The sequence below is a fragment of the Heterodontus francisci genome, chromosome 19, assembly GCF_036365525.1.
Source record: "Heterodontus francisci isolate sHetFra1 chromosome 19, sHetFra1.hap1, whole genome shotgun sequence".
NCBI lineage: Eukaryota > Metazoa > Chordata > Chondrichthyes > Heterodontiformes > Heterodontidae > Heterodontus > Heterodontus francisci.
Window position 1 is genome coordinate 79,925,908 of NC_090389.1, and position 26,373 is coordinate 79,952,280.

The 26,373-nt window shown below is 45.1% G+C and overlaps 1 protein-coding gene and 1 pseudogene across 3 annotated transcripts in view; both read left to right on the top strand.

The window, feature by feature from the left end:
* Nucleotides 1–26,373, top strand: part of fancd2 (FA complementation group D2) — a 99,668-nt gene that overhangs the window by 25,089 nt on the left and 48,206 nt on the right. For all 3 annotated transcript variants that reach the window (XM_068052083.1, XM_068052082.1, XM_068052084.1), the window contains 11 exons: nucleotides 2,205–2,339; nucleotides 3,106–3,237; nucleotides 3,879–3,986; nucleotides 4,200–4,309; nucleotides 5,461–5,521; nucleotides 7,157–7,276; nucleotides 8,837–8,910; nucleotides 12,790–12,936; nucleotides 13,048–13,148; nucleotides 18,937–19,052; nucleotides 19,315–19,423. In XM_068052083.1, coding sequence (XP_067908184.1) covers nucleotides 2,205–2,339; nucleotides 3,106–3,237; nucleotides 3,879–3,986; nucleotides 4,200–4,309; nucleotides 5,461–5,521; nucleotides 7,157–7,276; nucleotides 8,837–8,910; nucleotides 12,790–12,936; nucleotides 13,048–13,148; nucleotides 18,937–19,052; nucleotides 19,315–19,423 — 1,213 coding nt within the window. The remainder of the gene's footprint in view (nucleotides 1–2,204; nucleotides 2,340–3,105; nucleotides 3,238–3,878; nucleotides 3,987–4,199; nucleotides 4,310–5,460; nucleotides 5,522–7,156; nucleotides 7,277–8,836; nucleotides 8,911–12,789; nucleotides 12,937–13,047; nucleotides 13,149–18,936; nucleotides 19,053–19,314; nucleotides 19,424–26,373) is intronic.
* On the top strand, nucleotides 21,171–21,301 carry LOC137380452 (U2 spliceosomal RNA; annotated as a pseudogene).

Here is a 26,373-nt window from a genome sequence, read left to right on the forward strand (position 1 = left end):
GTTTTGTGCAGGGAAGGTCATGTCTTACCAACTTAATAGAATTCTTTGAGGAAGTGACAAAGTTGATTGATGAGGGAAGGGCTGTCGATGTCATATACATGGACTTCAGTAAGGCGTTTGATAAGGTTCCCCATGGCAGGCTGATGGAGAAAGTGAAGGCGCTTGGGGTCCAAGGTGTACTAGCTAGATGGATAAAGAACTGGCTGGGCAACAGGAGACAGAGAGTAGCAGTAGAAGGGAGTTTCTCAAAATGGAGACGTGTGACCAGTGGTGTTCCACAGGGATCCGTGCTGGGACCACTGTTGTTTGTGATATACATTAATGATTTGGAGGAAAGTATAGGTGGACTGATTAGCAAGTTTGCAGACGACACTAAGATTGGTGGAGTAGCAGATAGTGAAGGGGACTGTCAGAGAATACAGCAGAATATAGATAGATTAGAGAGTTGGGCAGAGAAATGGCAGATGGAGTTCAATCAGGGCAAATGCGAGGTGATGCATTTTGGAAGATCCAATTCAAGAGTGAACTATACAGTAAATGGAAAAGTCCTGGGGAAAATTGATGTCCAGAGAGATTTGGGTGTTCAGGTCCACTGTTCCCTGAAGGTGGCAACGCAGGTAAATAGAGTGGTCAAGAAGGCATACGGCATGCTTTCCTTCATCGGACGGGGCATTGAGTACAAGAGTTGGCAGGTCATGTTACAGTTGTATCGGACTTTGGTTCGGCCACATTTGGAATACTGCGTACAGTTCTGGTCGCCACATTATCAAAAGGATGTGGATGCTTTGGAGAGGGTGCAGAGGAGGTTCACCAGGATGTTGCCTGGTATGGAGGGCGCTAGCTATGAAGAGAGGTTGAGTAGATTAGGATTATTTTCATTAGAAAGACGGAGGTTGAGGGGGGACCTGATTGAGGTGTACAAAATCATGAGAGGTATAGACAGGGTGGATAGCAAGAGGCTTTTTCCCAGAGTGGGGGTTTCAATTACGAGAGGACACGAGTTCAAAGTGAAAGGGGAAATGTTTAGGGGGGATATGCGTGGAAAGTTCTTTACGCAGAGGGTGGTGGGCACCTGGAACGCATTGCCAGCGGAGGTGGTAGATGCGGGCACGATGGAGTCCTTTAAGATGTATCTAGACAGATACATGAATGGGCAGGAAGAAAAGAGATACAGAACCTTAGAAAATAGGCGACATGTTTAGAGAGAGGATCTGGATCGGCGCAGGCTTGGAGGGCCGAAGGGCCTGTTCCTGTGCTGTAATTATCTTTGTTCTTTGTTTTTATTAGCCTTCTTTATTACTTGCTGTACCTGCCATACTAACTTTTTTGTGACTCATGCACTAGAACACCTAGATCCCTCTGTGCCTCGGAATTCTGCAGTCGTTCTCAGTTTAAGTAATACTCTGCTTTTTTATTCTTCCTGCCAAAGTGAAGAACTTCATATTTTCACACATTATACTCCATCTGCCAGATCAGTCAACCTGTCTACATCGGTCTGCAACCTCCTTATGTCCTCTTCACAATATATTTTCCTACCTATCTTTGCGTCATCTGCAAATTTAGCTACCATGCCATTGCTCCACTCATCTAAGTCATCAATATAAATTTTAATAATCATTTTTACCAGCTTCTACAGTTACTGTAACCTTCTGCCCACTCTCTCCATCTATGTCCATCTCTCATCCTCTCTCCCTATTATGTTTTCCTCCCAGACGTGCTGCCTCCCTTCTATCTTTGTAGATTCCAGTCACCACCCATTTCTTCAGGGGTTCTCTGTGCCCTAAGATTTCCCACTGTCCATATTTATTTGATATTTAGCCATTTTTCTTTCGCCTTTGAAAGAAATTACAGAAGGTAGCTATTGTGTTTTAACATTCTGGTTCAATGCTGCAATATTAACTCTTAAAGACTGGATGATTTAAAGCAGCGGCATTTGGTAATTTGATTATCTTGGCAGTAAATTAGCTAATGCCAACAATCTTTCCAAATGCACAATTAAATAAAAACATAGATGTAAGTTGTATTACTATTTCACAAGGCCAGTCATTTGTGAGAGTATGATTCTTTGTAACTGAGGCCTTTTGTCTATTTTGCAACCTGTCAGTGACAAAGGCAATAGGTTCACTAAATGCTTTGCCACAGCTGTTCCTTACAGCCAGAAATTGCCCTATCCTTTGCTAAACTTAGCCTTTATTTCTTTGTAGGTTGTCCGTGAGTACTTTCCCTCTGTGCTATCTTTGGCTCAGACCCTGCTGAGATCCTCAGATGTGAGTGTGGTGTCATTTGGCAGTCAGATGTATAAACATGCCTTTATGATGTTTGACTCCTACTGTCAGCAGGTAAGAGAAGGGATTCTGTGTGCATTTCTTCTTCCTCTTGTGAGGAGCTGACTTTTTCTGGGGTATGGTTTAATATGGCATCTTCTGATATCTAACCCAAGTGGTATTTTGATATGTATGAACCTAAATAATGAGTGTTAATAGACTGTTTGACTGTGGGGAGCCTCAGAGCCAAATCCTGTTCTTAATCACATCCAAAGACATGATTTTTCTGGCAGTGTTTTTTGTGGGAGCTTCTGTGTTCAATTTGGCTGTTGAGTTTCCTACGTTACAATAGGGACTACACTTCAAAAGTATTTCCCTGGTTGTAAAATGCTCATGGGAGGCACAATATAAATGCAAGTCTTTCTTATTGGGTAGTGATTGGAAATGAGAGCTCTTCTGGTTGATTATTTCTTTTTTACCCATCTCTAACTTTGAGAGAGAGACGAGATGTGTCACTTTCTCCACCCCTCCAGATACCTGCGAACGTAGTACAAACTGTAGATTGAACCTTGAACCATCTGATCAATGTGGCTTAGTTGCATTTATCATCTGAACTGTGGGGTGAGCGTTTCTGCAGTCTTTCTGAATTGTTATTTTCTTGGGCAACATAATGGTACAATATGTTGGAGCTCCAATGTGATGTACAGTGTAATGGTAGGTTTGTACTGGCAATAATTAAAGGCATGGGGCCAAATTTTGGTGTACTGGTGTAATTCAGTTCTTCATGATTAAGAAGTGGACCAAATCGGAGAGGATTTTGATTATTCGTATCTCTGTACAGGAGGTTGTTGGTGCGCTGGTGACTCACGTTTGTAGCGGTTTCACATCAGAGGTGGATGTCTCACTTGATGTGCTTACAGATTTGGTCTCCCAGAGTTCGTCTGCAATGGCTGTCTATGCTATATTTGTGAAGGTAGGTGGAAGGAATTCTTAGTAGAGAAGCAATTTTGTTTTGCGTTTTACTTTCAAGAGAAACAGTTAAAGTGTCTTAAGAATGCATAGCTAGAAAATATTCCATTCTCAATATACCAGTGTCGCTTGCCATAAAAAGAAGGAATATTTATTATGCCTCACTCCAATGAGTTTACGATTTAAGTTTTGTCTTTGCAGAAGACATGTAACAAAATACAGATTTTCTTTTAATGTAAGCCTTGGCCTGGTGATAGTACTGTTTATCCAATCTGTTTATGCGATGAGTTAACGAAATCAAAGGAGTCCAAGTTATCTGCTTGTTACTGAGGTGGTGTGGGTTTCATTACAATAACAGGGGAACAGGCCCTATTTTATAATCTGCTGCTGGAATGCTACGAGTGAAGCAGGATTGTCGCTACCAGCCATTTAATAGGTGGGAATTTATGATGGTTGAATGCACCATTTTCTTGCAAAGTTCTAAAACCAATGAGAGATGTAGCTTCCATCTGTTTACTTCTATAAATTGCATTTTAATGCACAGAAATGATGAGGGTGGCCCAGGTTTCTCCAATAACAGTGCTTTAAAATAGCCATAGTGGCAATCTTTATTGTATCATTAGGAAGTTTGTTTTTAATTCACAGGGTATCTTGGATTACATGGACAACTTGTCCCCCCAACAGATAAGGAAGCTGTTTTATGTCCTCAGCACACTGGCTTTTACTAGAGGACAGGAGGGCAGCCACATTCAGGTAAGGGAGAGAATCGGAAAATCCTGGAAGACTCTGTGATTTCTCTTGCCTGTGCTCTAGAGCCCTTCTGCAAGTTTGGATGGATGGTCTAATTAAAATCTGCGTTCGTGTAGGCATTACATGATTTTTCTTTGCCTACAAGAACTACTGCCTGCAGTAATGTTTCATGTTAACTAGATGGATTGCTAATAGTTGCCTTGTCCTATTCTGCAGGATGACATGCATATTGTTATCAGGAAACAGCTGTCTAGCACAATATCAAAATACAAACGCATTGGGATCATTGGGGCAGTCATGATGGTGGGCTGCATGGCTTATGACAGGTATTGTAACATACATTTCATCTGATATAATGTTTAATGACTATGGAGACAAAATGCTTTAGCAAGACTGCTGAAACAGCTCTTTTAATTGGGACTGATTTTTGCAGAGACATAAACCTCCAAACCTGGAAATGAGTAGACAGTATTTCTTTTGCACCTGAGGTCAAATCCATCAGTCATCTCCTTGTTTGGCATGCCTTCCTTAGCCAAGACAGCAGGCAACAGAGTGCCTCAGAGACTTCCGCTGTTCCTTTGTCAGCTGTGGATCAGTGGTAGCACCCTTGTCCCCAAGTCAGGATGTTCTGGCCTCAAGTCCCAGTCCAGAAACTTGAGCACAATTTAGTGCAGTACTGAGGGAGTACTGCAGTTTCAGCGATGCCATCTTTTGTATGAGACCTTAAATTGAAGTCCTGTCTGCTTTTAGGTAAATGTAAAAGATCCCATAGAACTACTTTGTAAAAAAGCAGGGGAGTGCTCCCAACATTTTCCCTTGAGCAACATCGCTAAAACAGATAATCTGGAGATTAGCTGATTGCTATTTGTGGGACTTTGATGTCTGCAAATTTCTACCACGTCTTGCATTACAACACTGACCTCATTTCAAAATTACTTCATCAGCTGTAAGTGCTTTGGAATGTCCTGAGGCCATGTAAGGCACTATATAAATTAAAGTTCTTCCTTTCTTTTGTAATTTGGAAATGGAAGAGAGACTATGAAAATAATGTGAAAGTACAAGATATTTGGCATGACGCATATGTATGAGCATGTTGATACCAATGACATCAATCATAGTAAAAATCACAGTTAGTTCCGTAGCTTGAATGGGTATTTGAGACTTCCCATAGTCTCACTGTTCTTCAGGCCTCACAGCACTGATGTGGAGGTGCCATTGTCATTGATGAAAAATATGTGGTTTGTTGTCTACAAATTTGTATTTTGTAGATTGGTTAGTGTACAATATCCCATCAATTTGTGTGTAATTATGTTGTACCAATTGTTGGCAAGCTTAGGATGGATTTCAACAGTATAAACCAACTACTTTAAAACTGGTCACTCTAGAATTTTAGAATATCGTACAATATTGTTATCCATATTGCTCAATTTAAGTCCAAGTGCAATATCTAAATTCCTGAATGATGGTTCTTTTCCAGAAGTAAAATTGAACTGTCATCATCAGATTTGCCAGCCATGAGCAAGGAATCATTAAGACAGGTATGACCTTTTTATAATTTAGATTCTACTTTCTCCCCCTCTTTGGAGTTGCAAACACTTGCTTGGCTGAAAGCATTGGCAGCCTTGCTATTTTCAGATAAAAACAAAAAGACCTGCTGAGTATTTCCAGCACTTCTTGTTTTTGTTTCAAATTTCCAGCATCTGCAGTATTTTGCTTTTGTTTTACTATTCTCAGACATCTGCTAGTTGGTAAATGAGAGCAGTCCAAAGTGACCTGGTTTGTAGCGTTGAGTGAGACATTTTCTTTTCCACATTTTTCATTTATGTACAGCAGTGGTGTTTGTAATGAACACTTGTTGATGTTGCTCCTTAAAGATCCAAAGTATTACTGAATCAAAAGAATTTGTCACTTCATTTTTATTTAAATTTTTTAAAAATGTATAGGAAGAAAGATAAAGTAGGTATATACTTTAGTGAAACAAAAACATTTAAAATAAAAAGTATCTATGAAATGCTTACCTTTTAACATTTTACATCATATTCAATTTTTCAGCAACTTTATTACTGAGTACTTGCTGGGTCAGCCTACCATTTTAGTGTCCTGATTTCAAAATAGTATAGCTGACCGTTCGAGAAAAGAAAGAATTTGCATTTACAATGCGTTTTATGGCAACTCAGAAACATCCCGAAACACTTGGCATTAAATAAATTGATGTGAAATTGTCACTGTTATGGGTTAATGCTGAATAGGACACTGGGAGAACATAAGAAAATGAGACATATGAACAGGTGTAGGCCATATACCCTCCCTGCCCTTCTTTGAACATTTTTATGAGATCTTTAACACCCAGTTAAACAACTGGAACAGAGAGACAGGGTCTCAGTTTAACATCTTATCCACGGACTACACCTCTGACAATGTAGTGCGCCCTCAACAGTGCTCAGATTATGTGCTCAAGTCCTAGAGTGGAACTTGAAGTCTCAACCTTCTGACTTGGAGATTGAAGTGCTACCAACTAAATCAAACTGAGACCTATTAGATTAGATTAGATTAGAGATACAGCACTGAAACAGGCCCTTCGGCCCACCGAGTCTGTGCCGAACATCAACCACCCATTTATACTAATCCTACACTAATCCCATATTCCCAACAAACATCCCCACCTGTCCCTATATTTCCCTACCACCTACCTATACTGGTGACAATTTATAATGGCCAATTTACCTATCAACCTGCAAGTCTTTTGGCTTGTGGGAGGAAACCGGAGCACCCGGAGAAAACCCACGCAGACACAGGGAGAACTTGCAAACTCCACACAGGCAGTACCCGGAATCGAACCCGGGTCCCTGGAGCTGTGAGGCTGCGGTGCTAACCACTGCCTATTAGCAAAACAGTTTGGTCAGTAAAATAGATTTCACTTCCAAAAAAAGCACTGTAGGTTTAAAATAAATCATTCCAAAGATGTGATCTGATATTTGACTGACTGAAGTTGTAGGCTTTTTAATTGTGGTTTATAGCTCTGTTCTGCATGTTATCTCTAGAGCCAATCAATTGATGTATTCTTGCTTTATTCCTTTTTATTTATTCTGCACGTCTTTTACTAAGACTAGCAAGAAGATAGTCAATTTGGTTTTCTTTGTTGCATTAATTTCTGAAACAATTTATATATTAAGGCCACAGCACTGCTTGAACTGGTGCGTACCTGCAGTGAGCATTCTCCAGAAGCTGCTGCTCTCTACTACGATGAGTTAGCTAACTTGGTGCAGAAAGGAAACCTGGATCCACAAGTTCAGGTAACGTCAGTGAATTTCCAAATTCTGTTTGCCCCCTTAACACTTATTCATTCACCAGTTGGATACTCGAATCTGTCCTCAAATCTATCTTTCTATCTTGCCCATCAAAAAGTTTTGTATCTCCATGGATTCAAGTTTTCGATTTGATTGCTTCAGCATTGAGCAATTAGAAATTAGTTTGCACAATCAAATCTAGAGACTGGCCATAAGAGTAACTGCAATGTGCAGCTGTGGGATACCACCTCTAAATGGCTAAAAGGTGAGTATTTAACTGAAAGCGGCAGTGGAACAGCCGAGTGTCGAGCACCAAGCTTATAGTGGCAGCGCAACAAACATGGGAAACTGGTAGCTCTTGCCTCCATTTGCTGCTTATTCTGCCACTGCAGTGCTGTCCTTGAGCCTGCCAGTGACTGAGCAGTGCCCAATGTTCCAGATCCCACACCCTGGGTTGCATTTATATAATTTCATTATACATAGCCTTTCATTTTATCATGCCGTTTGTAATATATAAACACAGGTTTCATAAATTCATCAAACTGAATAATGGTTAAAATATTAGCTGGCCAGATGCCTGATGCAACTTATGTATATGGTCACGAAATATATTCATTAGTGGACTGATAGACCAGTGGATATGCATACAAATGATTGAACATAGGATATTTTATCTGCTTCATAGTAAAAGCAATTTTTTAGTATATTTTTATTTTTAAGGTTAACATGTATTGACTTAGAGAAAGAAAAAATGAAAAGAGAATATTATGTTGGAAATTTGGTGGTGGAGGTCAGGGAAATACTAGATTAACCACATGTACAATCTTTATTTCCCCCCTTGTAATTATAACGTTTGGGCTAGTGACTTTCAAAATTGTGCCACAGTTTTCCGTACCTGTTGATCCTGGACAAGTAAGCCTAGAGTTTCATATCAGGGGATATGTAGGTGCACTGGTATCCAGCTATTATTTGCCAACATACTGAATTCTTGAAAAGTTTGCCTAAATGGATGGACTGTTTTGATTTCTCCTCCTTGCTTCTATGTGTATCTTCTTCTGATTCCCCATTCCATATCCACTTCCTTTTGAATCTATGTTTATGGGAAGGTGCCAAGTAGATGTCAGGCATATTCCTACGGGCTGGGAGAAGTCACCCTGAGCTTTCGAGCACAGGTCCAAGTAGCTGTTTTCAGGGTGGTTTTGGAGACCGAGGATAGAAGTTGTGTGCTGGCTTTCAGTTAAGGACTGTGTATGGTTTAAGAAGACCGAAAAACAGAGAAAATATCTGTTCACAGGTGGAGTTTTATCCTCAGTAACAAAAGTAAGCCCCTGGGATATATGTGTATAATTACAGAAAGTAGCAAAGTTGGAGGGAATTGCCACAAAATTCAGTAGTCTCACAAAAGATATTGGGGAATCACAAGTGTGAAATTGTGTGTTCCAGTACTTTACAACTTAGCATCAATGAGTTGTGCCACCATATGTATGCCTGCATGATACACCTCCTTTTAATAACAGGTTTGCAGCAAAATATAGTAAGCACCTTTGTCTTTATGTTCATCTCTAGGAGTTGATTGGAAGAAGTGTACTTGATGATTTTCAGGAGGACTTTGTTGTAGATCTGGTACCAGAACCAGATAGGTAAGCTATGAAAAGTATTGGGCATTATTGCTGGGTCATGTGTGGTCAAAGTTAGATTTCAGTTCAGTCGGACATTTGTTCACTTTATAAAATACCCCTGTGGGGATAAGTGAATAATTAAGATAACTGATCATATACTAATTGCAATGATGTGTCAGCCTGGTTCAGTGGCACCACTCTGGTTTCTGAGTCTCAAGGTCACAGGATCAAGCCCCACTCCCGAGACATGAGCACTTCAGTGCAGTACTGCAGTAGTACTGCATTGTTGGAGGTGCCATCTTTTAAATCAGACATTAAACTGAGCCTTTATCTTTCCTTCCAGGTAAAATTTTCTATGGCATTATTTGAAGAAGAGCAGGGGAGGTCTCATAGAAAACATAGAAAATAGGAGCAGGCGTAGGCCATTCGGCCCTTCGAGCCTGCTCCACCATTCATTATGATCATGGCTGATCATGGCATCCAACTCAATAACCTGTTCCCACTTTCCCCCATATCCTTTGATCCCTTTCGCCCCAACAGCTATACCTATAGAATGGACTGGCCAACATTTTTTCCACAAATCACACCTAAATCGGATGATTTATCTAATTACATTTTGTGGGACGTTGCTGTGCAAAATAGCTGCTGTGTTTGGGATACAACAGTGACTACACTTCAAAAACTTTTCATTGGCTGTGAAATACTTTGGCACACCCTGAGAATGTGAAAAGTGAATTTAAAAAGAAAATTTGTGCAGTTAACCGTAGTGTACTCCTTACTGTACACCTAGCCAATAGACTTACAGTGAGCTCAGTGATAAAGGAAGTATGGAACATGCTTAGTTTTTTCCCCCTTGGACTTCAGTCAGGTGGATTTAAAAAAAAAAGAACTGGGTCTGATCCGGATTTGTGAGTAATGATCTGCATGTTCACTGGTTGCTGCTTGTAACAAGCGTAATAAATATTAGAAACTGTGGCCAGAATTTTATCAGTCTGTTGGTGACAGGCTGGAGAAGCGGAAGGCTGGTAAAATCACGCGGGAAGATGATGGGGGTTGGGGGCCACCTTTTTAGATACTTCATGGCCCACGGAGAAGGTCCTTGGCGCCAATAGCCATTCCTGCGGCAACGGTGCTGCCTGTCCTCAGCGACCACCCCCACACTGATCACCGGTACCTTCCTGTCTGACCCCAGCGTCCTCAGACCCCACTTACCACTCTTTGAGGGCACACGACAATCGATCCACTTTCATCCTGCAGGTGCAGCTTCAGCGCTGACCGCCACTGTGGCACTGCTGAGGTGTCGGCCCTCTGATTGGGCCAGCAGCTCTTAGGGTTGAGCCACCTTCCTTAATAGGGACAGCAGCCCTGGCAATGGCCACTTAATTGGTCGCCGCGGGAATATGTCTCCCTGGGTCCCACCACCATCCGAAGCGGGCTCATCTTCTGCATTCGGCTCCGGCAGTGGGACTGGCGCACCCTTCTTCATAAAATTCAGCCCTTGTCATGCAATAATTCTGTGGGAAGGTCATACTGTGAAGACCAGCAGTTCAGGTAACAGGTTGATTTGGATCAGTGTTGTCTGAAGAAACCATGGCCAGGATTTGATGTGAGAAAGTGGCCCTGCCTCCGCCGGCCCTGGAAGCCACAATTGGATTTTATGGTCGTCATGTAATTAGTTCCCTGAGGTCATGGCTTCTGCCCCCCACCCCGAGGCAAGATGATACACCTCCAAGAGCTGCTGCCCAATCAGAGGGCTGGCAGCTCTTCAGTCCCAGCAGCTCCACTGGGAGCGGTGGCCACTCCTGGGACTGCAGTAGACCTAGGACCAGGAGCAGTAGAGGTGTGCAAAGGAAACCCAACCCAAGCCCGAATGCTGGACCTGGAAGCCCGACCTGACCCAAACCTGACACATGCCGTCGGATCCCATCAGGGTCAGGTCAGGTAGCAGGCCTTTACCTATGGACTGACGTAAAGGCCTGCCACCCGACCCGACCCCGACAGAACCCGACAACGTGTCGGGTTTGGGTCAAGTGAGGTCGGACTTCTAGGTCCGGAATTCGGGCTCGCGTTGGGTTTCCTTTGCACACTTCTAAGGAGCAGCCCAGAGTAAAGGTGAGTGGGACGGGATTGGCGGGGCCAGTGATGCAGGTCCCGGCGAGGGGTTGGGAAGGCAATTGAGAGGCCAGGGGGGGGGGGTGGTGGGGGTTCTTCAAGCAGGGGTAGCCTTTGCTGCTGGTGTGGGGCTGTCTGTGGGGCACAGAGTGCCTGGACAGGAAGGTCATCCCATCCCCCACCACCCCACTCCCTCAACCGAGCCCACAGTTTCACCACGTGGCATTGCCCCCCACCCCCACCCCCAGCCATTGGTTAAAGACCAGCTGCTGCAGGAAGAGGCCCTTAAGTGGCCAGAAATTGACCACTTAAAGGCTGCAATTGACCTGGAGGGGGAGGGGGAGAGCGGCAGCGTTAAAAATCAGTCCCATGTCATAGCTTCACACATGTCTGAATTGTTTATGGCAGTTTAAAATCAAGTTCAGATGATGGCTGAAAGAAAAATGGGAAATGCTGGAAATACTCAGCAGGTCTGGTAGTATTTGTGGGGAGAAAAAGAGTTAAAATTTCAAGTCATTGGCCCTTCGTTGGAACTGGCTGGAACTCATCACATGATGGCTGTTGTTCAAATTCCTAATTGCTGCCTAGTTTTAAACAGCAGACTGTTGTAGTTTTTGTGTCCAGAGTGAGATAATGGTTTATCCTTTGTATTTGTATGGTGTGAAGCTATGCTGAATTCTGTTTTGGCTTCTCTTGGGATTAAAGTTTAAGCAAATGTTGTGAGAAACTGAAAGCTTACTCGTGACATTTCAAAAATACTTTGTGTGGAAGTCCATCTACAGCCTTGACATCTACCTAAAACAATCATACCATTAATCCAGTATGTAGATCATGGCTAATAGGATAAGTGTCAATCCTACCGATCTCTAAATTTTGCAAAAGTGAATTATTGGATGGATACAGGTTAAGTATGGATGGTCGGAGACATGACCTGATTATGGAAACAGCAGTAAAGAGCTTGAAATAGAAATGATTCTATATAGAAATTCTAATGATAATGCTTCTATACTCATCACTAAAAATTAGTTTGTGCAAAAGTACATTGGCAGACATCAACTATGTCTGTAATACCACAGCCTGTGTTGTATGCCACTGAGCATAGACTTTATGTTACACCAACTTTAGAAGACTGCTCAAGTGTGACATTTTCCTAGTTACTGCACCAACTGTCATGCAGTCTCTCTCTGAGCAATGTTGGCAATTGATGCTAAATTAGGGACATCTACAGGTTATGGAAGAGAAATGGAAATAGAGGAAAAGCAGTGCTTTTGTGGATAATCCACGCTAAGTTCAATTCTGTGTTTTTCCTCCTGCAAAATCTTTTTTTTTTGTGAATTTGTGCTCGTTAAGGTGAGGGATGTTGGTGACGGACACCCAGTGGCCTCATGAAACACTCCTAGAGCAGATATACTGTGACTGGTAAAGAGCAAAGCACCCTCCACCTTACCCCAACCAATTTCCTCAGCTCCCACTTTAGAAGAGCACTCCAGAATGATGTTTTTCCAGTTACCATACTAACTATTATGTGGTCTCTATGAGTGATACTGCCATTTGATGCTGAGTTAAGGAAACGTTTGGATTATGGACCCTTGTCCATTGGAAGATGGATTAAGACTACCTCGACTAATTTCACACAGGTCCCTTATAGACAGCTCTACCAGTCAGGTTTGGGTTTGAACCCAGAAGTCAATGGCCAGTGTTTTAATTCATTATCATACTTGGTCTCTCCATTGTGCAGTTCTGTGAGCCGCAAGTAGCTGTTAAAACCCATGCTGTTAATTCTTTCAGTAAATATCTGTTACCATTGAAATCCATGTATAACTTGGATGAAGAGGACACTGAAGGTGGGATTGCTATCAACCTTCTACCACTAGTGTCCAATAACATGATTAGCACTGGCTTTGAAAATGCAGCTGGCAAACAAGAGACCAAAAAGTAAGAAAACTTTTATTTATTTTATTTATAATCCCTTCATTGCTTAAACAAAAATTTCATCAAAAAAGAATGAAAAACATAGATCTGATTTGCTTTTCTTTGTCATTTTAGGTGTATTTCTCCTGTGAGTCTTGCTTCCTTTTTCCGTCTGCTGAGATTCTGTGAAGAGATGCAGCATAATGGAAACTTGGAGGATATCGACGCTTTGTTAGGTAGGCTCTGAGGTGCTTAATGTTGAATTTGGACTTTGTAAAGACAACCAGTACTTGATTTTAACTGAAGTTGATGTTTTTCCCCAGGTGGCTTGTAGTTTCCTAGCATATGGTATCTCTGCTAATTTTGTGGTTAATGTGATTTAATTGCAATTTTTTAAATTAGTAGTTATCTATAAATGTATTTATGGGTAACGGGCTGTTTGCCAATATCGCTCTAACTCTGGCTGCTAAAAGGAATGCTAAAGTGGTCTGGGGAGACGGTGGCGTAGCGATAATGTCAATGGACTAGTAATCCAGAGGCCCAGGCTAATGTCCTGGGGACATGGCTTCAATACCCACCATGGCAGTTGGTGGAATTTAAATTCAATTAATAATAATCGAATTGAAAGCAAGTCTCAGTAATGGTGCCATGAAACTACCATCGATTGTCGTAAAAACCCATCTGGTTCACTAATATGGAAGGAAATCAGCCGTCCTTACCCGGTCTGGCCTACATGTGTCTGCCCTCTGAAATGGCCTAGCAAGCTACTCTGGTCAAAGGGCAGTTGGGGATGGGCCTTGCCAGCAACACCCAAATCCCATGAAAGAATAAAAAAAGAGGCCAACTTACTTCCCTTCCTCACTTCCAAATCCTAATCAGTTTTTCCTTCCTTGGTGTCTGCTTAGTACCTATCTGTGATAGGATACCTATAGTTGGAAACACATTGATTGAGATTTGCAGATGCAGACCTATATCCTGTCGCTATGTAATGCAGCACATCATAGAATGGTTACAGCACAGAAGGAGGCCATTCGACCCATTAAGTCTGTGCAGGCTCTCTGCAAGAGCAACTCAAGATAGTCACACTCTCCTGCCTAACAGCATTAGCAAACCGTCCCGAGGACATTGGTCCCGGTCCTGTTGTGCAATCTGTTCAGTCTGTACAGGTCCCACCTTCCCCAGAACTGGTCCCAATGTCCCAGGAATCTAAAATCTGTCCTCCTGAACCATCTCTCCAGCCACACATTCATCTGCTCTATCCTCCTGATTCTATTCTCACTAGCGTGTGGGACTGGGAATAATCCAGAGATTACTACCTTTTGAGGTCCTGCTGGTGAGTCTCCTTCTTGGCTCCCTAAAATCTGCCTACAGGACATCATCCCTCTTTCTGCCTCTGTTGTTAGTACCGATATGGACCACGACCTCTGGCTGTTCATCCCCCCCACCCCCAGCTGCAGAGTTCTGTGCAACTGCTCAGTGACATCCTTGACGCCGACACCAGGGAGACAACGCACCAACCCGGATTCATGTCTGCAGCCATAGAAATACCTTTCTGCTCCCGACTGTAGAATCTCCTTGCACTTATTGCTTTCCCTATCTTTCCTGCCGCTCTGTACAGCTGAGCCACACATGGTGCCAAGGACTTGACTCTGGCTGCACTCCTCAGAGGAACCATCACTCTCCCCAGTTTCCAGGACTGAATACTGGTTGGAGATGCACTCAGGTGACTCCCCCTCTGCCTGCACACCCTTAAGCTGTGGGGTGACCACCTCCAGCAACGGGCTATTTTCATAGCTCTCATCCTCATAGACGCACCACAGTGATGTCAGCTGCTGCTCAAGCTGACGACACTTCCTGCAAATGTCGTTGTCCGGGACACAAGAAGTGTCCACATAGAACAGAATGTGCACTCCATTGTTCTGAGGTGCCCTGCCATTCCTCTATTTATTAGGCTAACTAAACTTAACAGAAATAACTAATAGTAAGTTACACATTCCTAGCACTGAGTTTGACACACCTTCCTAGCTTAAAGAGCAGGAATACAGCTGCAGTACACACCAACCAATCATCTACCTGCTGTCCTGCAACATCATTCCTTGATTTTTTTGTGTGTATAATTTGTGGTCTGCTTTTCAGTCCCACAGTGCTGTGGACTCTGCTGCTGCTGCTACACTGTTAATACATCTTCAGTCTTCTCCTCCACTGCTCTGGTCTTTCTGCTGCTGCCACCATGCTGTTTCTACATCTTCATTTCTCTCCCGTGATGCACTAGTCTCTGCTGCTGCTAATCTGGTTTTATATCTTCTGTTCTCGCCCATGAAGCTCTGGTCTGCTGCTGCTCACTTTTCATGTCTTCATTCCTCTCCTGCGATACTCTGCATCAGAGCTCCAATACACTGTGACACCATATGGGAAAGTACTTCCATTGCTGGGGCCTGCCAGTTGTGGGTGCTGACCTTTCTGTGATCCAAGAACAACTTGCATTTATAACACGATCTTCACATGCCTTTACAGTAAGGAGGAAATGCACATGGCTGATCATCTTGGGGTGGGGTTGAGGAGGGGAACCAGAGGCATGGTAAAAGAGGAGGGTTTTGAGTAGATTTTTGAGAGTAGTGGGAGGTAGCCAGGAGGAGGGAGCGTTCCATTGTACAGGAGCAGAGTGAGGGATCAGGAGAATTCCCTTGTACAATATGAGTGGAAGACCGAAATGTAAGTCAGGAGGCAATTAACTGCAGACTATGTTTAAAAAAAAATTTCATTTCCCTGCACTGACATCCCACTTCCTGTCCAGAACAAAATGTGTCAAAGCACCTGTTTGACAATATTTCTTCATTTGTTTTCCATGGTGAATTCAAAATATTTGTGGAGAAAGGTATCATCAGATGCAAAACTTGATAGAACCTCATTGTGGCTCAAGAGGGTTCTCTGGTGGTGATACCTATTACTGCAGCATTGTAACACTAATTAAAGTTGTGTTGCATAGTAACATGTTCTACACACTTGTCAAATTAAGGGCACAGTAATTTTTCAATTCCAGTTTTTCCAGATTGGTAGATTTGCTAATGAACAGAAATCTGTAATTCACAAGTGTGAAGGTCAAAATTGTATTTTTTTTAAAAACTTCCTTTTATTTATTGCCTTCTTCCCTCTTCTGAAGGTATAAAATCTTGTTACGGCACAGTTCCAAGGACATTAGGGACCATCAATATAAGACAGTCACTGATAAATCCAGAAGGGAATTTAGGAGAAACTTCTTTACCCAAGAGTAGTTAGAATGTGGAGCTCACTATTGCAAGGAGCAGTTGAGACAGACAGCATGGATGCTTTTAAGGGACGCTAGGTAAACGTGAGGGAGAAAGAAATAGTAGGACATGCTGATGGGTTGGATGAAGTGGGGTGGGAGGAGGCGTGTGAAGAATGTGAACCTGTTGGGCTAAATGGCCTGTTCCTGTGCTGTAAATACTATGTAATTATCCAGTACCCCTCCCAAATGACCAGTCTTCATATGTGAGTGTAGACAGTGAGTATCAAGGACCCATTCTTATCCAACATGCCTTCCACTGAACTACATCAAAATTAGAACACAGAAATAGGCTATTTGGCCTAACCTGTCAGTGTTGCTGTTCATCCTTCACATGAGTGGTAGTCCCAATCCTAAATAAAAACAGAAAATGTTGGAAACGCTTAGCAGATCATGCAGCATCTGTGGAGAGAGAAACAGAGTTAGCGTTTCAGGTCGATGCCAGTTCTAATGAAAGATCAGCGACCTGAAATGCTTAATCTGTTTCTTTCTCCATGAATGCTGCCAGACCTTCCGAGTGTTATCCAGCATTCCGTTAAATTTCAGATTTCAGCATCCACAGTATGCTGCTTTTGTTTTAGACCTAACCCTATGTGCCTGCTCTGTTCCCATATCCCATTTACTGTTTCTTCAACCACCTATTCAAGCAAATCACACCTAGCCCAGAAGTACTGAAGTTAATTGTAATGCCTAATGATGTTCTGGCTGAAATCAGGCATTTTAGGTTTCTCTCTGGAGCACTGCTTTGTTCAGGAGCAGGACCCTTGCTACTTTTGTTTGTTTCCCCTCCTTACACCCCCTCCCAGGGCATAGGGGTCAATTGTAGTATCTCTACTGCCAGCAGAGATCAGCTAACCTATTGGGGGAATTGTGCTTGGGGCTGTGGTTTATACTGTGCAGCTGCACACCATCTATACCAGCTGCATCGTCACGAAAGTTCTGTAAAAAAAATAAATAAAGTTCACCAGTCTTGTGGTAGTGTTGGGTTCCTCAGACACTATTCAAATGTGTACTGGTACAGCACTGTGGGTTTTCAGGCAGTTTCCATTTCTAAAATGGTGTGGAACAGCTGCTGTAAATAAAACCGCTCAAACATGAGCAGGTTGACCACCATGCTTGCACCAGCACAGCCTTTGGGTTTTCTGAAGCGGTGACTTCCGGCACAGACTTGATGAGCTGAATGGCTGCCTCCTGTGCTGTACTATTTTATGATTCAGTGATGAACTGTTGGGATTTTTATCTCAGTTTCTACTCAGAATTATGTCATAAGAACTGTAATCACATAGTGCTGTATTTGTTTTGTTACATTGTACATTCCCCACCAATGCAAATATGATGACAAGTGCATATGGTGCACAGTGCTGGGAGTTGTGTATAAACCTATCTGCGATAGAGGGATGCTCCAGGCTCTAGTACATTGTGCTGGTGTTTGAATTACAAGTTCATATTTGGGGTAGAAGGATGGAGAAACACTGATTCTGTCCTTTCACAAAGCCCCATGCCTTCGAGCAGCGATTGCTATACCCTGAGTAAAATCAGGAATCTGGGCTTATTTTTCCCTCTCTAACCTGAGGGCAGCACCACTAACACTACCTTACCTGAGATCAGCTAACTTACATGGGACTTTCCTGATCTGTACCACTCAGCTACTCATTAGATAAATCTCCTAAGCCATTGGGCAAGCCATGTTTATACAGGGCTGTTAAAAGCTGGGAAGACAGAGGGCGCAGAAACAATATTGGTAAATGTTCTGATCAAGAATAATAGCTTCATTTGATTGGTGTTGTATCTTAATATCTGTAACAATGTACTTTACACAAGATTACTGGGGAGTAATAAGTACTATGTAACGTATATCAATATGAATAGCGTACATGATATAGAATATGTCTGAATTGCTCAGCAGTGATAAAGATTATAAATTATATTATTATAGATTATAGCACAGATATGTAAGTGAATTGTGCTGTATGATCATGTGTGTCTGGAAAAATGAACTGACATGTAGGGCTAGATTTTGTTGCCCTGCTGCCCGGAGCAGTGGCGGGTGCAGAAAATAGCAGCCGTCCTGCAAGGGGCCCACACCGCCATGATTTCTTGACGGGCGGCCATTTAACATATTGACGGCGGCTGCCCCCGCCCCCCCAATCACGTGGCGGGAGCGACAATGGCAATGCCGTTCACGGTGTCATCTGATGCAGGTGCTGGTGCCATTTTTAAAAGGCTTCCAGCCCTGCAAACAATTCAACATAATGCAGAGTTGATCCCTTCCCGCCGCCCCCGGCCCTTCCCCATACAAATCATGCAGACTTGACCCCTTCCCCACCTTGGCGGTGCCAGCTTCTCATGGAGGGGAAAGCGAAGGCGAGTGTGCACCGCACGACGAGTTCAAGATTGTGAACTGAAGGTAAGATAGCAGCGAATTACATTTAAATTTATGCAGAGAGGTATTTTAAATATTTAAAGTAGGGTCCCCTCACAGAGCGATGGAGGTGCCGCCACGGAGCCTTGCCACTGCCAGGTAGATCGTGCCTGGCATTCCGGCGTTGGGCTCCATGGTGGCCGCTGCCACTCCAATTCTCCGGCACTGCCCCCGCACCCCACCATGAAACCTGACGTCAGGCTGGCAACAAAATCCAGCCCGTAATGTGGAAAACATTAATACTTTCACCAAGATTGTTGGGACATTTGGCTTTACTCAGCTAACTCTCTTATTGCAGGTTGTCCACTTTATGTAACCAACTTGGAGTTGGTGGAGAAGGTGGAGTCGCTGTCCAAACAAGAGCGGGAACTTCTATGCTCACTGCTGTTTCATGCCCTCAATTGGTTTAGAGAGGTAACAAAGCTAGTGCAACTTTATTAGTGAGCTGGTCTGGTGTCAGTCTGTAGTGAATTGAAAAATTGTTTTTAAACTCAAAAACTCATTCTGTGATGGCCACGTACGGATTTGGTTGCTAATCTGACTCCCTGAATTGCAAAGTCTAAATAGGCAAGACAAGTGCAAGATACATTCCAGTGTGGCTGACTGATTATGTACACAGGCTGATTGTTCTATCTATGGTGTTTTCACATGATTTATTTTTCTGAATACTTTCCAGGTAGTGAATGCATTCTGTAAGCAGCAGGACACTGAGATGAAGGGAAAGGTACTCCTCCGGTTGCAGAACATTACCCAGCTGCAGTTGTTACTGGAGAAGTGCATAGCAGGTTCAGTATATTTATGCTGTAATGGCGATGCATGCTTGGCTATTTTGCCTGCATGCAGTGTCTAGGTTACACCATTTTATATGGACATGTTTCTGTGCAACTCTTGGGGTTTTCTGGGTGATTGTGTGTGGCAGGGGTGGGTATTTGCAAGGTGGTGTGAAAGCCATATTTGTACTTGACCTGAAATGAAGAGGTCAGTAATGTAGATTTCCTATTAGACCTCTAAATTTTATTTCTTCCTCCTTTTGAAGTCTCCATACAGCATTTCAGGTGAGACGGTGAGGTCTGCCTATAGTTTTTCTTCCTGTTTACAGTTCCACCAGCTGAGCTTCAGCATGCCATGTTATCTCAAACTGAAATTGCCAATTTAATGTTGACTAGTGTCAAATTAAGCAAAGTGGGGCTGATTCTGATGTGACTCTATTTATTGCACGAGGCAGTTTGAGTGAGTCTGCTGCCCGGTTGATGAAAGTACCTGGAGGCTTGAAAAGTGTTTTTTGCTGGGTCTTATTGCTATACTTGTGGTGAGTTACCTGCACATGCAATTGGTGGTTGCGTTTGGGGGGAGGGAGGTGATGAGGTGAGGTGTGGTAAATCCAGAAGCAGAGACGAGCCAAACAAGTTAAGTTGGGAGTGGGTAGGGCCACAGAGGAGCCACCACAGAGGGTTGGGCATTTAGCTCCTTTGTGATCTACAAAGATCACTTTAAAAATTAAAAAAAACTGCCCCATTTTTGGAATAGCCTCCTTAAAGGAACCTCAGGTTAGGCTACTCTGCATCAGGTACCAGCACACACTTCACCCATTGGTACTTGAAAATTTGCATAGTTTCCGAGAGACATTAATTAGACCCCTGCCTGTTTCCAGTGGAAGGCTTGGCCACCAGTCTGAAGGGACCAAAGTGGATGAAGGCAGTAACAGAATCGCTTCTCGGTTCCCCGAGCAGACCGCCAAAGTCATTTGGCGAGATGCCTCATCACCAAAATTTTCAAACAAGCACCAAGATGTAGCTTGGCTGGTGGTGAGAAGAGCCCTCCCCATCAGATCCTTCCTGCACGCCTGAAGTCTCACCCCCTCCGCTCAATGCCCCCACGGTGGCTGTGGTGGGGAAGAGACGGTTGCCCACCTCCTTCTGGAATGCGTCTTTGCAAAGCAGGTGTGGAAAGAGATGCAGTGGGTTTTGTCGAGGTTCATCCCAAGCAGCTCGGTAATACAGGAGTCTGTGCTCTACGGGCTGTTCCCAGGGACGCACACTAAGACAAACATCAACTGCTGCTGGAGGACTATCAATTCTGTGAAAGACGCCCTTTGGTCTGCCCGAAACTTGCTGGTCTTCCAGCACAAAGAGTTGTCCACGACCGAATGTTGTAGACTGGCACATTCCAAGGTCCAGGACTACGTGCTGAGGGATGTACTAAAGCTTGGGGCAGCCGCAGCAAAGGCTCAATGGGGAAAGACCACAGTGTAAGGTCCCCCCACCAAGCTGAACTGAGGGGCTGGATCCATGGGAAACCCCTCGAACTGTATCGGGAAAATCTTCATTTGCTGTAAAATGTAAAAATGTATCTGGCATGACAAATGTGAAATGGAAGGGTTGTGAGGCAACTCGATTGTAATGAAGCAAACGGACCTCCTTTGCACTGTTTGCAATTTTTGACTTGGTGCTGTTTGAAACTGTTTGGTAATGTATTTTTTTACAGATTTTTATGAATAACGTATATTTTGGAAATTAAAAAAAAAGTAACAGGATCGCTTCTCGGCCTTTTGGCTAAGATCAAGTGTAGTATCTGTTCTTATCAGTATTTACTTGGCAGAGGAGAGACCATGATCAGTGGCTTTTGATCTTGGGTATGCTTTGAGTAAAATGGCTATAACCAATCTTCGAGCTTCAGGCCAGGGAGTGCGGAACACTGTACGGGTGGTCATGAAGGACAAGGAAGGAGATACACCGGTTGATCGCACCTTCTTCATCAAGAAAATCCTCATCGATTGTTGTGGATTCCAAGCTACGGACATCTTCTGCCTGCAGGATTTCCCCAGCAGTGGATATTTCGACGTGACGTTCAAGAATGTGGCAGGATGCATGAGGTTCCTGAAGGCGTTCAAGGAGAAAGGGAATTTGGCGCCGCTGTCGATCCTCACAGTGGAGCCACTCTTCACGCTTCCGTCACAACGCGACCGGGTGGCGACAATTCGCCTCTACAACCCCCATGTTCCTGTCATGGATGTACTCACCTTTCTCGCCAGGTACGTTGAGGTGGCCGGCAGCAGCACTGATGTCAAGGACCCATTGGGATTTGGACCAGCAAGCAGCAGGTCAAGGTGACCTTGAAGGTCGATGCCAATGGAGCCATCATCCATCCTCCTTCCAGCTTCGCTGTCGGGGGAAGTCGAGGCTTCTTGGTCTACGCTGGGCAGCCCAGAGTTTGTCGTACCTGTGGCAAATCTGGTCACGTGGCAGCTAACTGCGGCACAGTTGTCTGCAAGAAGGAAGGCCATCAGATCAAGGACTGTAAGCAGATTAAGTGTTACAACTTGTCTGGTGGGGCAGGCCACCTCTACAAAACCTGCACCAAACGCTGCCTCAGTTATGCTCAGGCGACAAGGTCCAAAGAAAGGCCGGGAGAAGGAACGACGAAGGCGTCCGGTGTTCGAAAGGAGACAAGCAACCTTCTCCGCAGTGAGGAAAGTCTATCTGAGAAGGAGAAGGGGAGGCAGCTGGAACCAGTAACCCAGCACCTACCCTGCGCCCGGAAACCCCTCCTCCACAGACAGAATCAATGGAGGAGGAGGCAGCAGATGGACAAACAGGTCAGTGGCAAGTGGTACAAAGGAAAACCACAAAGAAAAAACCTCCAAAAGCGGAACAGGCTACCACCCAAGCCAGTGGCAAGAGGAGGCTACCTTCTGAGACAGACTACAGCAGCTCCTCTTCACTGGACGAGAAAGTGCCGGAACGACGGCACCTTCAAAAGAAGCAGCAGAACTCAAAGGAGCTGGAAGATAAAGGCCCCCAGCCCCCGGGCACTGGAAGCTGTGATGGACCTGGCGTGCCCCAAACCCAAAGTGCCATACCTAGCGACATGGCCAGCGCATCCCAGCTCCGGGACACCGAGAGCAAAGACACGTCTGGCGCAACTCAGCTCCTGGAAGCCGGGAGCAGTGATGTTTTCGAGGAGGAACAGAGGGCAACAGCAGAGGACAGCCCAATCCTTGCTGCCTACAAGAACCCCCCGATGTCACCCCAGCGGAACAAACCCTGCATGAAAAATCAGGAGGGGTTTCTGAGCCCAGCGAAAGTGAAACAGCTTGCGTACTCTACGGGTAAGGAACATCCTGAAGGACTGGGACTAGCAAGGACAAATGGTATGGGAAGCAACAACTAACCTTTAAAAAATGGGTATAAGGATTGCTTCAACTAATGTGCGTAGCATTAAATCCACTACGCGATGTGTTTCAACCTTGGATTATCTCGACAAGGTCAAAGCCGACCACCTGTTTCTGCAGGAGTGTGGAATACCACACCTCAGCACCTACAGGCAATGGTTGCGATGATGGTCCCACGGGCCATCGATCTGGTCAGGGGGTAATGATTCCCATCCCTCCAGCCTGGGTATTCTGCTGCGGGGAGGTAACTTCACCATCTCAGAAGTTATGGAGGTGGTGGGCGGTCGCCTCCTTGTAGCAGATGGAATGTGCAACAATGCTCCGCTCCAGTTGATCAATGTGTACGCCCCGGTTCAATGCAGCGAACGGCTGACCGTCTTCCAGCAGCTCCCACTGCTGCTGGCGACGTCCTGGCCGGTCATCCTAGGCGGTGACTTCAGCTGCATCGATGCAGCTGGACGATCCGGTAGAGACGACAGCAAACTGGACGCTACATCCAGATTCCTAATAGAAACAGTAAAAGATGCCAAACTGCACGACGTCTTCAGCAAACCTGCAGACGGAGCGCAGCGTAGATACACATGGTCAAGAACGGATGGATCTGCCCGTTCCAGGATTGACTTTCTGTTTGTGTCCTGCGCTGTCACGGTCAGATCCACCGACGTCAAGCCGGTGTTCTTCTCCGACCATTGCCTCTTACTGGCTGACTGTCACTTACAGGATCACCGGGTTGGCAGGGGGATATGGAATCTCAGTGCTACTTTGCTAACCCCAGAGAACATTGAGGAACTCAAAAGGGATTACAAAGGTTGGAGGACCATGAAACCCCTCTTTGAGTCTCCAGTTCACTGGTGGGAGGCAATCAAGGAGAACATCAAGAGGTTCTTTATCTTCAAAGTTGTTCAGAGGGCGCGAGAGAGACAGAGAGAAATGTCCCGACTCCAGAGAAGTATGCAAAATCTGCTCGGGCTGCAGATGATGGGGATCGAGGTCAAGGAGGACCTCCAAGAGGTGAAGTGCCAGCAGGCCTCGCTTTTTGCCACGGAGGCCTCCAAGATCATCTTCCGGTCCAGAGTCCGCTCCATTGAGCAGGATGAGACATGCTCACGTTACTTCTTCCAAAAGGTATACAGAGAGAGCTCTGTTATCAGCAGCCTGAAGGAAGAAGATGGCTCAGTAACGTCTTCACAGTCCGACATACTCAGGATCAGCAAATCCTTTTATGCTGGGCTGTATGATGCGAAGCCCACAGACGACAGAGCTTCCCAGTCCTTCCTGTCATCTATCACAGAGGTCTTAGACGACAGCACGAGGGAGAGACTGGACAAGCCGCTAACTCTGGACAAGCTGACAAAGGCCATCAAGTCCTTCGAGCCGAGTAAAACTCCCGGAAGCGATGGCTTACCGGTTGAGTTGTACTCGGCCCTGTGGGACTGTGTCAACCCGGACCTGCTGGAAGTATACGAGAGTATGCTCCTGGACGGCAGCATGTCAGAATCCATGAGGAAAGGCATAGTCACCCTCATCTACAAGCGGAAGGGGGAGAGGGCAGAAATCAGAAATTGGCGGCCCATCTCACTGCTTAATGCTGACTACAAGATTCTGTCAAAAGTCATAGCCAGTCGAGTCAAGTCTGCTCTGGAGTTGGTGATCCACCCTGATCAGACCTGTACTATACCCGGCAGGAAGTTCTCTGATAGTCTCGCGCTACTCAGGGATACGATCGCCTATGTACAGGTGGGTGGACACCTGCCTCATCAGCCTGGACCAGGAGAAGGCTTTTGACAGGATATCGCACACCTACATGATGGACGTGCTTTCCAAAATGGGGTTTGGGGAGGGAATCTGCAATTGGATCAAACTGCTCTACACAAACATCAGTAGCGCAGTCTCAATCAATGGGTGGGAATCAGAAAGTTTCCCGATCCAATCTGGTGTCAGACAGGGCTGTCCTCTCTCCCCTGTCTTGTTTGTTTGCTGTATTGAACCCTTTGCTGAGTCTATTAGGAAGGATGCAAGCATAAGAGGGATGACAAGCCCAGGCAGTGGAGGCATTCAGGTTAAAACCTCCCTGTACATGGATGACGTCGCCGTCTTCTGCTCAGACCCACTGTCTGTGCGCAGACTGATGAGCATCTGCGACCAGTTCAAAATGGCCTCGGGAGCCAAAGTTAACCACGGCAAGAGTGAGGCCATGTTCTTTGGGAAATGGGCTGACCAATCCTTTGTCCCCTTCACCGTCAGTTCAGACTACCTGAAGATGCTGGGGATATGGTTCGGAAGGGTCGGGGCATGCACCAAAACCTGGGAGGAGCGAGTAGCCAAGGTACAACACAAGCTGAGCATGTGGGAGTAGCAATCTCTCTCCATTATGGGTAAGAACCTGGTCATCAGGTGTGAGGCGCTCACGTTGTTGCTGTACGTGGCGCAGGTCTGGCCCATACCCCACTCCTGCGCTGTGGCGGTCACCCGAGCCATTTTCCGTTTCATCTGGGGATCCAAAATGGACCTGGTCCGGAGGGACACGATGTTCAAACCTCTGGATAAGGGCGGGAAAATGTACCCAACATCGCCCTCATCCTGAAGACTACCGTCGTGTGCGGCTGCATCAAGCTGTGTGTAGACCTCTAGGCAAACACCAAGTGTCACTACGTGCTGAGGTTCTATCTGTCCCCGGTGTTGCGAAGGATGGGCCTGGTCACATTGCTGCGGAACGTTCCATGCAGTTGGACTGTGCCGTACCATCTATCCTCCGTGGAACGGTTTCTGCGGAAAAACACATTTGACCACCGATCCATCAGGCAGTGGTCTGCACGGAATGTCCTCAAGGCCCTATGGGAAAAGGAGATGTTGGATCCTGTTGGATGGTTCCCCGAGCAGGCCGCCAAAGTCATTTGGCGGAATGCCTCATCACCAGAACTTTCAAACAAGCACCAAGATGTAGCTTGGCTGGTGGTGAGAAGAGCCATCCCCGTCAGATCCTTCCTGCACGCCCGAGGTCTCACCCCCTCTGCACAATGCCCTCGAGGTGGCTGTGGTGGGGAAGAGCCCACCTCCTTCTGGAATGCGTCTTTGCAAAGCAGGTGTGGAAAGAGATGCAGTGGTTTATGTCGAGGTTCATCCCAAGCAGCTCTGTAACGCACGAGTCTGTGCTCTATGTGCTGTTCCCAGGGATGCACACCGAGATAAACATCAACTGCTGCTGGAGGACTATCAATTCAGTGAAAGACGCCCTTTGGTCTGCCCAAAACTTGCTGGTCTTCCAGTGCAAAGAGTTGTCCACGACCGAATGTTGCAGACTGGCACATTCCAAGGTCCAGGACTACGTGCTGAGGGACGTACTAAAGCTAGGGGCAGCCGCAGCAAAGGCTCAATGGGGAAAGACCACAGTGTAAGGTCCCCCCACCAAGCTGAACTGAGGGGCTGGATCCATGGAAAACCCCTCAAACTGTATCCGGAAAATATTTGTTTGCTGTAAAATGTATGTGACATGGAAAAAGAAATGGAAGCGTTGTGAGGCAACTCACTCCTGCATTGAAGGAAACTGATCTCCTTTGCACTGTT